This window comes from Alexandromys fortis, unplaced genomic scaffold, assembly GCF_014885135.2.
Source record: "Alexandromys fortis isolate MF-2015 unplaced genomic scaffold, M_Fortis_MF-2015_v1.1 scaffold_100_3062768_6864082, whole genome shotgun sequence".
In the NCBI taxonomy this organism is placed as follows: Eukaryota; Metazoa; Chordata; class Mammalia; order Rodentia; family Cricetidae; genus Alexandromys; species Alexandromys fortis.
This window is the reverse complement of record NW_026067993.1, coordinates 3,508,172-3,527,826: the sequence shown is the minus strand read 5'-3', so window position 1 is coordinate 3,527,826 and position 19,655 is coordinate 3,508,172. Positions and strand designations below refer to the sequence as shown.

Genomic DNA, 19,655 nt, shown 5'->3' with positions numbered 1-19,655 from the left:
AATAGCCTATTTTTAACATACTATCACCAATAGAAATAATACATTGTGTACTCATTATGTGCTTGGCATACCTGCTTTTATCTTCTTTTTAAATTAGTTTTGTGTCTGGGTGTTTAGCCCACATGTATGTCTATGTACTATGTACCTGACTAGTGCCCATGGAGACTATCAGATCCCCGGAACTGAAGTTACACACATAGTGGTGGACTGCCATGTGGATGCTGGAAACGGGACCTGGATCCTCTGGAAGGGCATTCAGTGTTCTTCACTGCTGAGCCATCTCTCCAACCCCTTAGTTTCAAAAATATATTTTTGTTCATGCTTTGAGAATTTCGTACATGCACATAGTTTATTTTGAACATATTCACACCCTGCCCTCCCCTGCTAGATCCATCCCTGGCTCCTCCTAACTTCTAGTGCTTTTCTTGTTTTAATAACTCGCTGCGTTCCAGTTTGTATTGCTCACATGCTCATGGGTGTGGGGCCGGCCATCCACTGCAGCTTCTACTCACTAGGGGCTACACCCTTAAAGAAAACTGACTCATTCTCCTCTAGAAGCCATGAGCTCTTCACAGATTTTCAGCTAGGGACACCCCCACCCCCATCCCCACGAGCTGGGCTGTCAACTGGCTATGCCTTGTGCAGTACCTGCTGGCTTAGACGCCTAGCAGTTCCTGAGAGTTAACTGTGGAGGCTGAAAGATTTGCACAACTTGCTTGTCAACAGAGTAGGGGTTGAAAGTGGTCACATGACCCAAAGATAACTTTGCTTGGTCCTTCTTCTCTTACGTCTCATAATGATATTGGCCTCAAGTGAATTTGGCTGGGTTAATCTCTTCTTGCTTCCCCAGTGGAAAGAAAAACAACGGCCTGCGGCAAAATCAAGAAATGAAAGCTGTAGGGAGAACATAGAGTGTGCTGGATTGTGGGGGCCAGGGGGTGGAGAAGGGGGAGTGGTTGGGCCAGAAAGAGCTCCGGGAATCACAGTTATCAGTGGTGAGAAGTGACAGACTCAATAAGGACTTTGGAACTTTGGATTTTAGTCTTTTTTTTTTCTTCCCTAGATTTTATGCCCCGTCCTGTGCTGTTCTGTGCTGACCTGCGCATCTTTTTTTCTTCTCTTCATTTCCCTGTCCCCAGCCCAATGGTTCTCAACCTATGAGTCGCCACCCCTTTGGCAGGTGGGGGAGGGAATGACCCTTTTCACAGGGGTCATCTAAGACCATCAGAAAACACAAATATTTACAGTACGATTCGTAGCAGCAGCAAAGCTACAGTTATAAAGTAGCCACAAAAATAATACCAGTTGCAATTTTGAACTGTGTCAGTGGCTTGTCTGGAACTAGCTCAGGGGAGCACTGGCTTGTATTTGGGAAGAGGAAGGTGGGACTCAGCTCAGGGTCACTTAGTGCCCCCACAGTGACCTCTGGCTGTTGTTTTCTGGGATCAGAAAGTCTCAGCTCCTGTCAGATGGGACTTTCCAACTCCGCTTTTGATTTCATTTCCCTCCAGTCCCGTGAGATCAGTGGATGAGGCAGAGGAGAGGAGATGATCCCCAAGGTGGCTGGATGTTAGCAGAAGGGTGCTCTTCTCCCGCAGCGTACAACTGGTGACAGTGATCTTCCTCAGCTCCTCCTGCTGTGATATCCCTTGGGGTAGAAACATCTGCAGGCAGCCCAAGGTGTTAGTTTGGTTTCCTCAAACACAGCTTTGTAAACAGCACTTGCCTTCCTCCTGGGAACTGACTGGGAAAGCTGTGCAGTTTCTCACAGGTCTGCTTTTCCTGCGGGTTCTACTGCTTACTTTCGACCCCGTGCCTGGTTCTGAGGAACCTATCTGGACTGTGTTGTGTAAGGTGGACCTGCGCCCTCCCGGCAGAGCACTGCCTGGAAGCGGATAAGATTTGGACTATGTTCATCCTGTATCATTTCCAGACCAATCCGAAGGCATGTTGTCTAGGAACCCAGTTCTACTGTTCCCGTGAATAAGGTGTCTGGATTCCTGAGGGTTAGAAAAAAATAGAGGAATTGCAATAAAGATAAGGACTTGTGTTGCTTAATTCTGGAGACGGTCTCCTTCACAGGTCATTTCCAATAGAACTGAAGGCCTTTTGTTCTTCTCATCTGACCTGTGTAAATATTGAGTAGCCCTAACCAAATACTCAAACAATGGATGGTCTCCAGTTTGGTGCAGGTTTTACTAACAAACCCCAACCCTGTTTGAGAAGTGAGGTTGGGGTGAGCTCTCATAGGATCGCAGAGGCTAGGGATGGGGATGGTACCTAAAAGCCATCGCTTGTCACCTCCATCAGATGAGTCAAATGTTAGATTCAGAGGCTTGCGCAAACATGGCAAATCATGCTTAAAGAAGGCAGGGACCAGGGAGTAAGTGTGTGTTTTTGAGATGGTCTGTCTGACCTTGACTAAAATTAATGAAGTATAGGATTTCTAGCAAAGCATTTAATTAAAGAGCAAAGCACAACCCTGCAGTTTGGGAATTTAAGCATCACTATGACCTGTCCCATTTCCACCACACCAGACTTGTGGGCCTCAGTTCCTAAACGGAACAGGTACTTCAGGGTTGTCTTGGGTGACGTAACGAATCCCTTGTAGGTGCTAAGCGTTGTATACTTTTCACATACCTCGCACATACGATACAGAATCAACATAATCCGGCGGGGCTAGAAACACGATCTACTGGTGATGCCGAGGGTGTGTGTAGTCTGGTCCTTTGGCAATTGAGAAAGGAGTCTCAGATGAGTATAGCACGTTGGCCTTGTTCATTTTTCTGCCGTGTCCCAGCACACTGGTGCTAGTGAAAGCTCTTCATAATCAGTGGTCGGACGCTGTTGCTCCTGCAGTGGCTGGCAGTCAGGTACTGCACTCACGATTCCGACCTCCTCTGTGTGTCATGAGATAGACGGCGTATATTTTGATCTCCCCTATGCCTCCCTTCCCCTTCTTCTGTCTTCCTACATATTGCCAGCACTCACCCCCCTTTTTCCGTGTCCTGTGGTTTACAGATAATCATGATGCAGTCCTGAGGTTTAATGGGGCACCTATAGCCAATTTTCAACAGGATGTGGGCACGAAAACCACCATCCGCCTGATGAATTCTCAGGTAAGAGTTCTCTTCCGCAGATAGTGCACCAGAGGAAAACGGCTACAGAGTGGGCCCCAGTGCCGAGGGCGTCCACATCAAAGCTGCCGGGCTTGATTAAGTCTCTAGACTTCCTGGGTCGCAGATATACCAGCAAAGACGGGACCATGACCCCATGACCAGCCTTGTGATGTGTCCTTAAGATAGTCTCCACTCTGATAGTGTGCTTTGATGGAGCTGTCTAGGACCTAGGGAAATGGGGTTCGGGTTTTTCTTGCAACCAGGCAATCATGCCTGTAGTTTTGGACAAGAGACAGAGGAGCACAGGCTGTCCAGGGGAGAAGGAAGGAGACGGAAGAAGGCTGTGAAAAGTAAGCAGGGATATACCCTGAGCTCGAGCTGGGCTATAAAACATGGCTCAGCATAGGACACAGCCCCAGCACCCCAGGAGTCTTTAGGCTGTGCACCAGAATCCACACATTACTTCATAAGTTTCCTCAGTCCTTCCCCAAAGTATTTCTGAATAGTAGACATGCTGCTTTCTCAACGCCAGCAGGAACTTTAGACATGCTCTTGCCAAAAGTCCTGTTACTAAATATAGTGACGAAAGTTGAATTCTACACAGCCCGTAGCCAGGCACAGCGCTATGCGCATGTGGTCCCAGCCTTGGTCCCAGCCACCCAGGAGATTTGAGACAGGATTAAGACGCCATCTCTAAATAAATAAATTTTGTGCTGGGACCTCTCCAGTCTTGGCAGTGAGGTTTGCTCTTTCCTGAGCAAACGCTGGGCCCTTAGCTGTTTCTCTGTATGTGTGTAATCTCTGTTTGCCTCTTAGCACTCCAGGGCCTGGATAGCATCAGAAAAGCCCCTCCGGCACTTTGCTGGAGTGGAACCTGCTTTCTTTCCTGCAGCAGGGCCCCAGTGCTGAGTGTGTCCACATCAAAAGTGCCAGCTTTATCAGTTTCTTGATCTCCTGGGTCCCAGATACGTCACTGAAGTAGGGACAGTGATCCCTTGGCCAGCCTTGTGATGTGTCCATAGCAAAGGAAAGAAGCGTACCTCTTTCTCTTTTCTTTCTGACTTGTAGGACCATCCAGCTGGCCCTGAACTGCTTCCTGTGTATAGTTCTTTCTATTTGAGGCCCACAGTTGAAAGAAGGGGGGGGGCAAGGAACAGAACTGCTGTGCATGCAAACTTATTTCTTGTTTTTCCCTGTAAAATTATTTTTGGGGACAGTATCTTGCTATGCTGTCCAGCCTAACCTTGAACTTTCAATTCTCCTCTCTCTACTGCCGAGAGTTATCTGTTTGAATTACAATGCCCGGTTTTAACCCTTTGTGTTATTATCTTTTTAATTTCTGTTCTGGCAGCTGTCTCCAGTGTCCTGGTACTTTCAGTGTTTCTATTGTTCTACCTAGGGGGTTTTCTTTTATTTTTCTGAGACAGATCTTTCACAGGGACCCAGGGCTGCAAATTAACTACACTTGTTGACTCACAAACCCCAAGGTTGTCTCTATGCCTCCCCTGCTCTGAAGTTACAAGAGCAAGCTCTTGTTTTTTCTCATGGGTGCTAGCGAGCACTTTAACATCTCCCTAACCCTACATTTTGTGGGTTTTGTATCACTTTTTTTTTTTAAACAATGAAAGAGATAAATGTTAAAGAAATGGTTTGGTTAACAAGATTCTCTGAACTTGACTCCAAAGGGGCTGGATTTGGAAAAATATTAACAGGGAGGCCTGGCTGAAAAAGGGATTGACAGGGCAGAGATACACAGGAAGTGAGAGATTCTTCCGAGCTTGGACTGGCCTGAAGGAAGAGGGTGACAGGTTTCTTATTGCCTGGTGGTGGTGGGGTGAGCTTGGGCTTCCCAGCTACTCAGATTAACACATCTGGAAATTCTGGTATGGAGTTAGGGTCCCCTATGTTTGTTCTCCTGCCTTGAGCTGGGAGCACCTTAAGGAGCATTGATATCTGTCCTCTGCTTCCATGTGAGATGGACTAAAAACTATGCATACATGCATCTGTCCATCTAGCATGCAATGCAGGCGTGCATCCATTCACCCAGCATGCGATGCAGGTGTGCATCTGTTCATTCACCATGCAATGCAGGTGTGCATCCATTCATCCAGCACGTGATGCAGGCGTGCATCTGTTCACCCAGCATGCAACACAGGCATGCATCTTTTCATCTAGCACGCGATGCAGGTGTGCATCCATTCACCCAGCATGCGGCGCAGGCATGCATCTGTTCATCCAGCATGTGATGCAGGTGTGCATCCATTCATTCAGCACATGATGCAGGCATGCATCTGTTCACCCAGCATGCGATGCAAGCATGCATCCATTCTTTCAGCGACTGTTTAGAGTATTAGGTAGCAGTCAGTTCTTGGCCTCTGCAGTTAACTTGCCTGAGGGCTGAGGACAGTATATTTTACTAGCAGAATCGTCATTCCTAAGTTCTCTCTATGAAAAGAATAACAGTATTTTCCTTGTAAAGTCATTGTGAAATACAGATGAAAAAAAGTGGGAGGTAGTGTGAGGGTTTTGCTGCAAAAGAGTACACTATGCAACAGATCTCACATGAGAGAAAGGCATGCATGAAAGGCTGCCTCTGAGCTGGGGAGGGGAGGACGACAAGAGACAGAGACAGAGAGAGGGCCATGGTGGTGTGGACTGATGGCGACAGAGGAAATGTGTTGCATTTGGTGGCTGCTGGTGCTGGGTCACTGCAGGCAGGCTGAGGGGGGGGGGGCTCACCTGGCTCTGGAGTGTGGGCAGTTCCTAACACTTCCAACTGTACTTGTCATGTAGGTCTCTAATTGTCAGCTGCTTTTACTATTTGTGTCTGCGGACGTGAGCTGGAGTGGAGAGTGCAGAAGTCTCCCCTTTCTTCTCTGACTACCTATCAAACCAAGTACTCACACCAAGAAGCCTAAAGTTGCAAAAGAGAACTTCAGAAGTGTGGGGGAGGGACTGAGGGAGGGAGGAGCATGGAGCTAGGAAAGTCCTGCCTAGGGGGTCCTTGCACTCCGGGTAAGTCTGGAAGGCTTCCTGGGGGAGGTGATACTCAGCTGTGTATTCAGGGGAGGAGTAAATGATGAGATGGATGTGGAAACAGCTTGCGTGAAATCCTGTATGAGAGCCTGCTGAGGACGTGGAAGGACTTGGGAAGAGTCCTCTGGCAGTAGGTTGTGGGAGAGACTACCAAACAGTTCTGCCATGGTCCCATGTGCAGTTTGTAACTCATGGTCGTCCATCTGGTCACCCCAAGGGACACAGTTAAGAGGGTCCTGCTGCCTGTAAAAGGGCTTGTACTAGAGTAGAATGTATTCGAGATCTGCTTCAGGGAGCTGGGTGGTTCAGTAGATTCAAGAATTCTTTTAAGTACAACAGTGTGAGATGTGGGATTCCCCTCTGTATGCTGGAAATATGTTTTGTTACCATTGGTTAATAAAAAAGCTGCTTCGGCATATAGCCGAATAAACCCAGGTGGGAAATCTGGACAGAGATATATATGCATAGAGAGAGAGTAAGTGGAGTCAAGCAGACACCAGTGTAGCTGCCAGAGGAGAAGGACGCCGGAACCTTACTGGTTGGCCACACCCTCATGGTGATATACAGATGGATAGAAATGGGTTAATTTAAGATGTAAGAGCTAACTAGGAATCTGCCTAAGCCATTGGCCAAACAGTGTTGTAATTAATATAGTTTCTGTGTGTTTATTTGGATCTGGGCAGCCGGGAAACGAATGAGCAGTCTCTATTTACACAGCGTTATTTCTTTCACATAGTTGCCACTCAGGGTCATCTTGCCTTCCTGGCAGAATTTTGTTTTTCTCAAGAAGAGAACTGCTCCCTTGAGCTGCCTGTTAGAGGCGTGGCCTTTGGTATGAGGATAGGCCTAATGGGCGGTTGTTCAGTCAGTGCCGTGCCGGATGGTCGGTCAAGCCCGGTAAATAGCATTCACATCTTTGCATCCTAAATTTTGCTCTGAGAGGCCTCTTTAGCATCCTACTTGTACAGGCTGTATTTTGGAGGTGGTGCTCCCTTAGCTGAATTCTACTTTGTGTGTGTCTTAGTTAGGGTTTCTGTTGCTGTGAAGGGACACAATGACCCCAGCAATATTAAGGCTGGCTTATAGTTCAGAGGTTTAGTCCATTATCGTCACAGTGGGAAGCATGGTGGCACACAGGCAGACATGGTGCTGGAGAAGGAGTGGAGAGTTCTACATCTTGATCTGCAGGGACCGGTAAAAAAGCTTTGTGTCTCTGATCCTGGACTTGAGCATCTGAGACCTCAGATCCCAGACCGTGTCTTCAGTAATTCTTTCTGCAAGTTTTTGTAACTGATTTTTTTCTTTAATCAAATTGCCACTGTCAGATGAACACAGCACATTTCCCTAACTTCTCAGCATCATTGTGGGACATTACCAATAGGAAATTAATAGCAGCCCTGTTAATTATTATAACCTGTTCCTATTCTTTTTGTTCTGTGGGGGTATAGTTTAAACCATTAGCTGTTTGACAGGTCTTCCAGTTGTTGTATACATCCTTGTTATTGTAGACAGCCAGACTAAGGAGACCTCTTGCAGAGAGGGTGATGGCCACAGTCTCAGGTTTTGAGACAAGAGCTATTTTATTATTAGTCAGGGGCTTGCTCTATCTCTGACATCAGTGTCTTATCAGGCTGTTTTTTTCCTGGACTGCTGGAAAAATAATAGTCTCCTTAAATATCAGTGGGCATTGTGAGGCAAGTTAACAGGAATAGAGTTATAGGTGGATTGTTCACAAGCGAAAAGGCATCCTTCGGGCAAAGAAATATGGCTGGCCCATAGAGGATGGCCTTGGTGTGGGAACAATTTTATTTGTCTCTTGGGGTTGTGTAACATTTCTGGGTTCAGTTTTATATTTTAGCACACATGCCGTTTGGATGTCCTATAACACAGGGAGTGCGGGGTTCTACTGTGTCTAGTGTTTGCCTTAGAAACTCTTCCCCAGTTGTAAGAATCTTTATAATGGGACAGGCTTTGGGATACCTGTTGAAGAGTGAACCTGGTTAGGTTAGCAATATCCTGGACACGTTTACAAATGGGTATAAGACAAATGCCTAACATACGTCCAGCCTTTAACTTCTCTTTTAGACAGAAGTCAGTAGCACTTACACTGTGAGCTGATTTTACCCAGGTGGTATAATGGAAATGTTGTCCTAGCTACAGGATTTATTTCTACTTCTTTCTGCCCTAGAATTGGGCAGTCAAGGCAGAAAGACGTAGTGGAAAGGAGAGCCGGGTTTGATAGTACTCAGGGGTTTTTGTTTCTTACATGGACCTTGTGGACCGGGCTCCACCTCTGGGAGCCAGGTGAATTTCACCTTGAAAGGATGTTCTCAATGAGTCACGGTCCATTTGCTGGCCAGGAATGTCTGCTGCTCCCTTGAGCTGCTTGCGGTGAATCCAGGAGTAATCCCAGCAACACTGACAACCGTGGCTGTGGTGAGAACCGAGAACCTCGGGGTATGGTCCCTTCCAGCGAAGCTCAAGGGTCTTTGGATGGTGGTGTCTTTTAACCCAGACAGTGCCACCAGCATGGTAAGGTGGGGTATCAGGTCCCAGTCTCTTGGCTGGATTTCTCCCACAGTTTTGCAGACATGCTAAAGAACCTTTTGCGGGGCCTGGAGGGACTAGAGAAGGGAATGGTTAGAAATTCCAGTTGAGTTTACATCCTGTAGTATAGGTAGGAGAGAAGGAAGTCTGCCAAAAGAAATTTCAAACAGAGAAAATCCCCCTATAAGAAATGTACTTGCCTGTAAGCCAGTAAATGGAAAGAAATAATTTTAGCAATTAGAGTTTTTTTTTTCTTAAGAGTACTTTCATGAATGGTATAACTGTAGTTCAGTAGCCTACTACAGTGGCTTTGTCAGGATTTATTGAATAACAGTTCATAAACCATTGTGGTGTCAGGGACAACAGTTTACCAGATTCCTCTGCTTTCCTTGGCAGCCCTCGCCTTCAAAGCAAACATGGGCTCTTTTATTCCCATCTTAGTTACTGACATTAACTCTCAGATTACACATTTCACTTCATACAGTAAATCTGTCCATCTACACACACACACACACACACAGAGAGAGAGAGAGAGAGAGAGAGAGAGAGAGAGAGAGAGAGAGAGAGAGAGAGAGAGAGATAGAGATATGCAGGTTGCAGAATGACAGACAGGGCTAAGAGGTGGCTGCGGTAAACTTCAGCAGGTCTTTGAAGCCTTAAGAGGGGAAGCTGACAGAAATGCAGGGAATGAGATAACTAAACAAACCCAAGCCAGAGAAACCAGTGTTAGGCTTCTGGACCAGAGCTGAGCTATAGCGTTTAGTGGAGCTGTTCAGGCAAAAGGGCAGGACCAGCTCGAGATGAAGGAACAGATGGATGGATGGCAGTTCCAAGTGGGCAAACGGGAGGAGGGTGGGGAGATGGCAGTTCCGGTAGATCGCATCCAAAGCGGGACTGAGTCAAGCTGTGGTTTCTGGAGCATCGGGGAGTTCTCTGCCACTTGGTTACTTGGCATGTATATTAGATGGCCAGCTGACAGGGTGGTGGGGGTTACTGCCATTGTAGTGTTAGGTTTCCCTAACTATGGTCTGGTTTGTCACCTGATGTGACCTTCATCTGTCTGTGTGCATCATTCTCTATTCACCCCGATAAATTGACAGAGTGGCACCCTTTCTGTTCCCAGGAATAAATCAGTTATTAGTCTGTGCCGTGTGAATGACACTGGGCATATCCACACTGATGCCGAGCCATCCTCCCCCTTTAAGATGGGTACCAAAAATTACTTGCAAATGACTTCTCTCGGGGCAGTGTCCAGAGTGATAAACCACCGTTTTTGTACAATACAGAATAATTTGGAGCAGGGCACAGTCATTTTTACTCTTCCCATGTTGTAGATGGGATGGAGCTGAGTAAGTCTGAAAGCCAGTGTAGGTTTGTAAGGGAAGTTTCTCAGGAGGCGCACAGGAGGAACCCCCAAACCTGCCCCCCCCCAGATCACCACTGTGTCCACTGTAGAAGCATACTATTTTGGGTCTTGCCAGTCTTAGGTGACTTAGAGATTCAGGGAAAACTTTGGGTGGTAAGATGCAGTTGAGTTAGGCCAGTCACTACTGTTAGCATTTAGAAGCACCCACCTCCCATTCTTAAGCCCCAGGACAGGCAGCTGTGTACACAGTCCTAGATTAGCCTAGATAGAGATCCAGTCTTGCTAATTGTGGTTTCTTATCACAGAGATACAGATACTGGGTCATCATCATACTTCCTCTTCATTGTTAAAAGCAGCTTCCACCGGGGAGATTTTAAAGTCCACATCTCCCCCTTTACCCTTTCAGGAGACAGTTATCGACAACTAGTTCTTTCAAAACAATTTAGGGAACATTTTGAGTAGTTTTTATTACTACTGCAAATGCAGTAATTAGAGAACACTTCTGGGTTAGAGGCATTCTTGTTTTCTAGGCAGGAGGGAAAACTTAGGCTTTATTCTCTGGAGGCTGTTGGAGGTGGATTGTGACTCCTGGGCGCCTCCATGAATTTCTTTAGTTTACAAAAAGAGGTAACATCTTTTAGATGTTAGCATTATCCTTGTTTGCGATCTACTGAAATCCACATTGTAGAAAAGCAGCTAAAGATGCCGTGAAGCCTAGCAGCAAAAGCTAGGACTCGGGGTTGAAAAGCATGAACATTCTTTATTCTGTCCAGAGGGCTGGATAGATAGATTGGACAGAGATGCTTTTAGCCCAATGAACAGCACCTCTAAGTCTATACTTAGTAGGCAACCAAAGGAAATTTGAAGTCTTGAACTTGTGACTGAAAACAGCATAGCGTCAGTGCTGCACCAGCTTATCAGAACCCCATTGATCAATGTTAAAGCTCCGACCTTTTGACATCCTAGTATAATAATAGCTTAGTGGAAAGGAAAGAAATCTGAAGCTCTTCTCATTTTTCACAGCCCTTAAATAACTTCCTTAGACCTGCAGAACTTACTACTTAAGCTTCCACATCCTCAGAAATCCCCTTCTTAGACCCTTGCAACTTTAAACCCCTCTCTTTCCATCTAATCATTCACAAGGTCCACAAGTAGCTATAGCTAGTGCAACCATTGCAAAGCAGGCTCTTTTGTGTGTGTAAGAAGTTTAGTGGGCAACAATGAGGACACTAAGAGAGACATACTGTTGTGGGAGCTGCGGGTTGCATTCCACCACCCAGCTTTACCCACCACCGGCTAGCTTTACCCGAAATAACAACACACAAACTGTTTTCTTTTAAACACTGCTTGGCCCATTATATCTAGCCTCTTCTCAGCTAACTCTTGCACCTGGACTAGCCCATTTCTAATAATGTGTGTAGCACCCCAAGGTGCGCTTACCGGGAAGATTCTAGCCTACGTCCATCCTGGGTCGGAGCTTTATCAATCGCGTCTGCCCGGGAGAGGGGAGCATGGCCTCTGAGCTCACTTCCTCTTCCTCACAGCATTCTGTTTTGTTTACTCCTCCCACCTATGTTTTAACCTATGAGGGCCAAGCAGTTTCTTTATTTTTTTTAACCAATGACCTTCCTCCATCAGACATACATAGATCTAATCTACATGGGAAGTAGAAAAAGGCAAGATCTCCTGAGTAAATTGGGAGCATGGAGACCATGGGAGAGGATTGAAGGGGAGGGGAGAGGCAGAGAGGGGAGCAGAGAAAAATGCAGAGATCAATAAAAATCAATAAAAAAAAAGTTTATTGGAGGAGTGGGGGGAAGAAGAGTGAAAAAAATGAGAGGCCATCTCAGAGTGGGGGCACGAGAGGCAGGCAGGCAGGCAGACAGGCAGGCAGACAGACAGACAAACAGAACAAACAGGCAAGGAGAGACACAAGTGACAAGAGAGAGAGAGAGAGAGAGAGAGAGAGAGAGAGAGAGCGAGAGAGCTGTGCCTGGCAGACACTTTTGAGGAGTGCACATAACAACAGGTGATGATATAACTCACTGCCTCAGTGGCTGAGGCAGGTGGCTCCCTTTTGTTTATTATTAAGAGGTGAGGAGCTAGGAAGGGGGTAGCCAGTGAGGCGGGAATGGAGATACTACTGCTTCCTGTTGTTTGGGGGCATCAGCATCTTTGGGGGACTTGAGATAGCTGGAATGCTGGCCAAGTCCTGGGATAGCTGGCTGTTTCACTCACTTCCAGGCTCTGTGGGACAGTCTGGCACTAAGGAAGTGTGGGCCTAGGTGAAGCAGTCTGTGAGACTGGACCACTTAGGGGTAGCCGTTTTGAAGTTGTCTGGGATGCAGATTTTGAGGGGACCAGGCAGGATGCTAGTGGAGCAGAAGATAAAGTTAGGTATTTGAGGGGTTTCCTTAGGTCCTGGTAATTGAGGGAGGGGGGTCCCAAGACCAGGGAAAGTTTGGGGAGATCCCACCCTCTAAACAGGCAATAGATAGGGAAACTTAGACTTGATTGACAGTACTTATCTGGGATCCATTTGACCTGCTTGAGGTAGAACCAAGTCTACTCCCTGGAACTGATAAGAATATTTTTGCATTTACAAAAGGAAATAAGTTTTAGACACGTTAGCATTCCCACTGTTTGTAATCTGTACTGAAGTCCAAATTGTAGAAAAGGCAATAAACTCATACCTTTGAGTCATAGAGACCCAAAAATGATTCTGATTAAAAGCATTAACTTTCTTTCCTCTATCCAGAAGACTGGATGTGTATAGATTATACAGATGTTTTTAGCACAATGATATTCTGTTGTTTTGGCTCTTTTGGTTTTTCTGGGGGCCCCATCACCCAGCTCTCAAATAAATCACACACAGAGGCTTATTCTTAGTTATGGAATGCCTGGCCTTAGCTTGGCTTGTTTCTTGCCAGCTTTTCTTAACTTAAATTATCCCGACTACCTTTTACCTCTGGGCTTTTATCTTTCTCTATTTCTGTATACCTTTCTTTCCTTTTTTTTTTTTACTATACTCTTTATTTATTTTTTTAAATATAACTTTTTATTGAAAAAAAAAGATTTCTGCCTCCTCCCCGCCTCCCATTTCCCTCCCCTTCTCCCTTTTCCCCCCTCCTCCCTCTCCTCTCCCCCTCCCCCCTCTCCTCTCCCCCTCCCTCTCCAGTCTGAGGGGCAGTCAGGGTTCCCTGCCCTGTGGAAAGTCCAAAGTCCTCCCCGCTCCATCCTGGTCTAGGAAGGTGGACATCCAAACTGGCTAGGCTCCCACAAAGCCAGAACATGAAGTAGGATCAAAACCCAGTGGCATTGTCCTTGGCTTCTCAGCAGCCCTCATTGTCCGCCATATTCAGAGAGTCCGGTTTTATCCCATGCTTTTTCAGTCGCAGTCCAGCTGGCCTTGGTGAGCTCACAATAGATCAGCCCCACTGTCTCCGTGGGTGGGTGCACCCCTCGTGGTCCTGACTTCTTTGCTCATATTTTCCCTCCTTCTGCTCCTCCTTGGGACATTGGGAGCTCAGTCCAGTGCTCCAGTGTGGGTCTCTGTCTCTATCTCCATCCATCTCCAGATGAAGGTTCTATGGTGATACGCTACTCTGTGACTGGCTGGGTGGCTGGCGCCTGATGTCCTTCTCTCCTTGTTCTCTTTCTCCTCATTCTCTCTCCTCCCAGAGTTCTCCTTCTGTTTATTCTCTCTGCCTGCTAACCCCAACTATCCTTGCTCCTGCCTCACTATCGGCCATTCATCTTTTTATTGGACCATTAGGTGTTTCAGAAAGGCAAAGGCTTACAGCTTCATAGTTAATCAAATGCAGCGTAAACAAAAGGCACATACCTGAAAATAGCATTCCCCAACACAACTAGGAACACCTTTAAGTCTATACTTAGAAAACAACCCAACGAAATTGGAAATCTTGGGCTTGTGACTTGGCTAACAGTAGTGGAGCGCTACCAGAGCGAGACTAATAGCGTATCAGAATGCCTTTGACTAAAGTTAAAATTAAGCATTTGAAGTCTTAATTCCACATTAGCATAGTGATGGGAAGAAATCTGAAACAAACTTCATTCTTTTAGAGACCCAACATCACTTTCTCATCACAGTTTAAGCTTTCACGTCCTTTCAAACTTCATACCTTAAAACACCTTCTTTCTGTCTAATCAGTCACCAGGAGACACAGGTGGTTGACTACTGAGGGCAGTCATTGTAGAGTGAGTGCTTTGAATCTCGTTTCTGTGTCTGGTAATGCAGTAAGCTATATCTCGGCCTAGTAGTAGCTCTAGGAGGGTGAGGCCTGTGGCTTGGACTTTACACAAAAAGACCTGAGAAGGCACCTGAAGCCTTGGTTGCTGCTGTGAAACAGACAAAGCTATCACTGGCCTAGTTATCGAATACCATTTGAGTTCGGAGGGTAGATTCCACCCGAGTGAGCACAAGTGCAGACCAAGCAGCTCAAACCTGTTAAGAATGACAGGGGCTGGCTGCGTAGACAGTGACACCAGGTTCCTCTGTGGTCGCTGGGGCCAGAGGTCTCAGAGCAGCACCAGTCTTTATCTGTGAGGCCAGAAGAGCCTACAGACTTTCCTGTGGAGTAGGAACTCGTGTGTGTGTGTGTGTGTGTGTGTGTGTGTGTGTGTGTGTAGGAGGGGGCGGGGGCCAGGGATGACGACTTACCTTGTCTAGGTAAAGTGGCACAGCTGACTCCCGGTGTCCTGTTTCTTCACAGTCTGGACAGGGTCTTGGCAGCAGTTGAGGTGAAAGGAAGTTTTATGGGGGTCTTTTTGTTTTGTTTTGGCTCAGTGGCCAGCTTTGCCACATTTACAGCAAGCTCCAGGTGGAAGTTCCTCTGCGCCTATCATCTTCTTTTGAAGAGATGGTGTGCTGCCAGGAGCTGGCATGTCTCTCATGAAAGGCTTCTTTTTATTAAACATTATAAATGCCAAATTCTCAGATCTCTGCAGCTTTTGAGGACCATTGTCTGCTACGTATATCTAAACTAGACAGACATGGCTTGTTTCTAGTTACTTATTTCAGGCTTAACTTTGAAAACATATCTAAGACACTAACTCTGGACATGTCAAAGAATTGGATTTTTTATGAGGTGACTGTTCACTTGTGTTCCTTGACGGTCTACAACAAGCAGCTTTTTAAAGACTGGGACTGTACATTCCATCTCGTTCAAGGTGACTGACCATTAACTTGCATTTTTAAAAATCATCCTTAACAGATTACAGTGAGTTTGTAGCTTTTATAAGAATAGGACTTTACATTCCATTTCCCATCTCTGTTAGATTTAGCTTTAAAAAAAATCAAATTTTGAATTGAAGATTTTTTTTTAGTATCAAAATAAAACTTTTAATCATAGATAATAGGCTCAGTAAAGAAACCAAAATAGCTGTTCTCTGTGTGAAAACAAGTTTGTTCCAAACTGCCAAGGGTGTCTCCTGAGAATGCAAGAAAAAGCGACATGGTAAAGACCCCCGGCACCGAATGGGAACTGGAGAAGAGGGGCCTGTGAGGTGGGGTGGGGCCCATGAGCAGGGACTAAGGAAGCCCAGAGACCAGCGCCACCCATGACAAGCCAGCAGGCACCACAGTCGCACGATAATGGAAGGACCCCAGCCACCACCCTCTTGACACGACACCCCCTCACCCCACCAGATACAAGGAGAGTGACTCCTCTCCTAGCAACAGGAACTTTCCTCAAGCACTTGAGGGAATGGGGGCCCCTGTCCAAATGACCAACCCTGGGAAAAGGATCCTCTTGGGGACCAAACACTTCATTATAGTTTGCATTTTTTTGCATTACAGATTTTGCATTATATTGCAGTTTTTACATGGCTCAGTTTATCCAAACAGCTAAAGCTTAGAGTGAGCAAAGACAAAGCTAGACAGACGTTACTGTGGACCTGCGTGGACCTTAGGAGGCCACAGATCTTATTTATCGATACATTATTTATCAGAATATGCTGGCACTTGTGTAAGTTCTCCAGAAGCTTGGTGTGGAGCACTTGGCAGAGACATAAGTACTTGGGTGTAAAGCTCTAAGCCAGCTTAGGTTAATCTGAACAGACCTTTATAACCTTACATTTATATCACCATATGGAGTATATTCTAAACCACATATGCAATATGCTGTAGCAAACATAACCTTACATTTCTATCATTATGCAGAATTACATACCGACCCAAAGTATTTGAGATTTGTGCTTCCTTAGTCTAAAAGGAGATGCGATGAACAGTGAGCTCAGTAGGAATAAGAAACGTCGTATGATGTGTGCTCTTTAACCACAGTAAAGATGGCTGCCACCTGTATCCTGATGAGGTCGCCAGCCAAGATGGCATTTTACTGAGGACTTTGGAACAGTCCATGAGATACACTGATCTAGCTTTCATTCCTTATGATGTCGTTGCTGGTTGGACTATGAGGGAAATGTTCACAGAATGAGTTACAGTCTTTCTTCCTTTTTTTTTTTTTTATTTTTTGAGACAGGGTTTCTCTGTAGTTTTTGGTGCCTTTCCTGGAACTAGCTCTTGTAGACCAGGCTGGACTCGAACTCACAGAGATCCGCCTGCCTCTGCCTCCCAAGTGCTGGGATTAAAGGCGTGCGCCACTACCGCCCAGCCTTCCTCTTCAGTCTTTGGGAAAAACTTTTGAAAAAGAATGTGGTTAGCACTTTAATATTCAGTGCTATAAAGCCATGGGGTCCTGGACTTTGTCTAGAATTAAAAAAAATATTTAGTTTTGTTACTAGTTTTAAGTATGTTTCATTATTTTTTTAAGTATGTTTCATTATGGTTTAGTTTTCTTAGGTTTTGTTTCTAGAAATTTGTTTATTTCATCTAGGCTGTGCTATCGATTGCTGTAACTGTTCATAGTATAGTCTTTTATAATCTTTTTTAAAAGTTTCTGCAGAATTGTAGTAATGACTCCATTATAATTTCTGGTTTTAATAGTGGAAAGCTTCCTTCTTTTTACCTTTGTTCCTTGAGCTAAGATTTATCAATATTGTTGAATTTTGCAAAGAACCAGCTTCTGGGTCCTTGTTTTCCTTTACTGCGCTCTCTCTCTCTCTCTCTCTCTCTCTCTCTCTCTCTCTCTCTCATTTTTATTATTTCCTTCCTTCTACTAGCTTCATATTTAGCTTGTATCTCTTCTTACGTTATAAAGTTATGTTGTGGTCTTTTCAGCTTTTAATGTAAGAAAGCAGAGGTAAAAATTTCCCTTTACTGGTACTTTAACTGAATCTTGTACGTTTTATATACTTCATTGTGTTTTAAATCATTTCTAATCTCACTTGTTATGGGCTACTGAACTATAGTTATGCCATTTCATAAAAGAATTCCTAAGAATACTTTATATGCTAAGTAAATCTTGGTAAAACTGGTCGTGGGACTAGCCCTAAATTCCTATGCAATATGACCCTGAGCTAAAGATTACCTACTATCTCTCCACTTCAGTAAACAAGGTTTGCTTGCTGTAGATGTCCATTCTGTATATGTCGCAATTGTGGTTTTTTTTTTTTTTTTTTTCAAAACTTTGAGCCAAATGGAGGTTAAGGCTGTGTCCCACTAACCTGTTTGGAAAAGTCCCACCAATGGTTAAGACTCTGTTGAACTCGGCAGTTTTTCTCTGCAGGTACCCCACAACACTTTTGCTATTTCTTTTATCCATTAGAGTGGGCTGTGTGGTTTCCAGAGCTGTAAAGGACAGAACACAGAGAAGATGAGGACATGTGGAGAATCACACAGTAAGCTAGCTAGATCTAATAGGCATGTAGAGATGTTCTCCAACCAAGATATGTACATTCTTCTCAAGGGCAAATGGGATGTTTTCCCGGATAGATTGCAAGTTGTGTGACCTACTGGAAGGGCTGACATTATGTTTTAAGTATAAATTCCCATGCTTAAGAGATCTATAGAACACGAATGCCTCTAACCTGTAAGTCTCACTTGCCCAAGGACAAATAACTTCCTGAGATGCTGGGGGCTGCTGTTCATGGAAGGTTACAAGTCATGTGACTTTGCTTCTGTATAAATGCTTGGTTGCTGCAACTGCACGACTTTCTTGATCACATGTACACAGGAGGTACATAGGCAGGAAGTATGCCAAGATGTGTGCTTGCCCCTAATTGGATGAAGGGGGAGAGAGAAGTACATAGCCTTGTGGGTTGTGTGGGTTTTGCCTTTCTAAGCCTCTGACTAATTGGCAGCCAAATACTGGGAACCTCAGGTGTGGACCTGGTTAGTGTCGATAGTCCTGGCCATTTAATAAAGCTTCAAATCTGGCTAAGAGGGAACTGCGGTACTGAGAAAGAGATGGAGGAGACTCACGTGGTTGCTATTTAAAACATGTTTTTTTTAAACAAGAGTTTATAATATAATTTAAAATTTTTAACATCAGACAAAAGTCCATCCTAATCCAAAATGACTTGGAGACCTGTCGTTATCTCTTCGGTAGGCTCATTCCACCTGGTCACCTTTAATCAAGATGGTGGTGAAGTCACAGGAAGTCTGTCTTCTCCAGCCCTAGCAAAGATGGCAGCCAGCCCTGTGGTTGTCTAATGATGTTGGCAAGCCATGTGTTGCTTATATCCTGAAATGGAATCATGCCAAATGGTTCCTTTAAATTATCTATGCATACATTTTTCACTATCAACGCCCTGTGTCACAAGTTTTAAATTGAGCTTTTTTTGTTACAGATTTTACAGATTTTTAACCAAAAACATGTGGTGGCTACCACCACTCATACATTCAACTGAGCCTGATCAAGTTCTGTCTAGGTTTCCATGTTTGCATACCAGAAAACACATACCCACCTGCCTGTGTAAAACAGACAGACAAAGCTTTGTGACATTTAACTGAGCCTAACCAATTTCTGTCCTGGTTTACAGTATCCAAACAATTAGAACCAAGGGAGGGGGCGATGTCTTGCTTTTTTGCCCTGGGAGGGAAGATGTTGGGTCCCATCGAACTCCTCCTTATCCCAGATTGGAATCCCAGCAGAACCAGATGTCACAGTAAATGACCATGACTTACCACGGGAGGTCTTTGTAGACACTTGCTATTTTGCCAACCCAGTAGTTCACTCTTAGTCTGCAGAACTAAAGCCTTGGACTGTCTCAAGGTGTGCATCTCCCAAGGTGGCCTTTCAGCTCCAGAGTCCCAGAGAGAAGGCCTGGCATTAGATTTGGGTAAATGGTCTGATCTGACTGAAGGCTGCCAGAAAGTGTTAATCCCACTGAGTGATAAGAAGACCTCTACCAAAATTTTTGAGCCAAATTTGAAGCAAGCTTTATTAAATGGCCGAAACTATGGATTACAGCCATGACCAAGTGGAATTTGTTTCTGGGATGCAAGGATGGTTTGACATAAAATGTTGATAACATAATAGGCTGAATGAATAGGGTGAGGGGAAAATGATAATTTTAACTAGACAAGTGTCTGATAAAATTCAGTTCTTTTTCATGATTAGAAATGCTCACTAAACTATAAGTAGAAGGCAACCACTTAGCATAAGAAGTGCCATTTATGTAAAACAGGCAAACACCACACTCAATAATGAAAGACCAAAAGTCTT

The 19,655-nt window shown here is 45.0% G+C and overlaps 2 protein-coding genes across 6 annotated transcripts in view; one reads left to right on the top strand and one right to left on the bottom strand.

The window, feature by feature from the left end:
- Positions 1-19,655, bottom strand: part of Rfc4 (replication factor C subunit 4) — a 751,101-nt gene that overhangs the window by 248,751 nt on the left and 482,695 nt on the right. The gene's annotated exons all lie outside the window — the stretch shown is intronic.
- The window catches only part of St6gal1 (ST6 beta-galactoside alpha-2,6-sialyltransferase 1), a 144,388-nt gene that overhangs the window by 105,679 nt on the left and 19,054 nt on the right, over positions 1-19,655 (top strand). For all 5 annotated transcript variants that reach the window (XM_050159969.1, XM_050159970.1, XM_050159972.1 and 2 more), the window contains one exon: positions 3,022-3,119. In XM_050159969.1, coding sequence (XP_050015926.1) covers positions 3,022-3,119 — 98 coding nt within the window. The remainder of the gene's footprint in view (positions 1-3,021; positions 3,120-19,655) is intronic.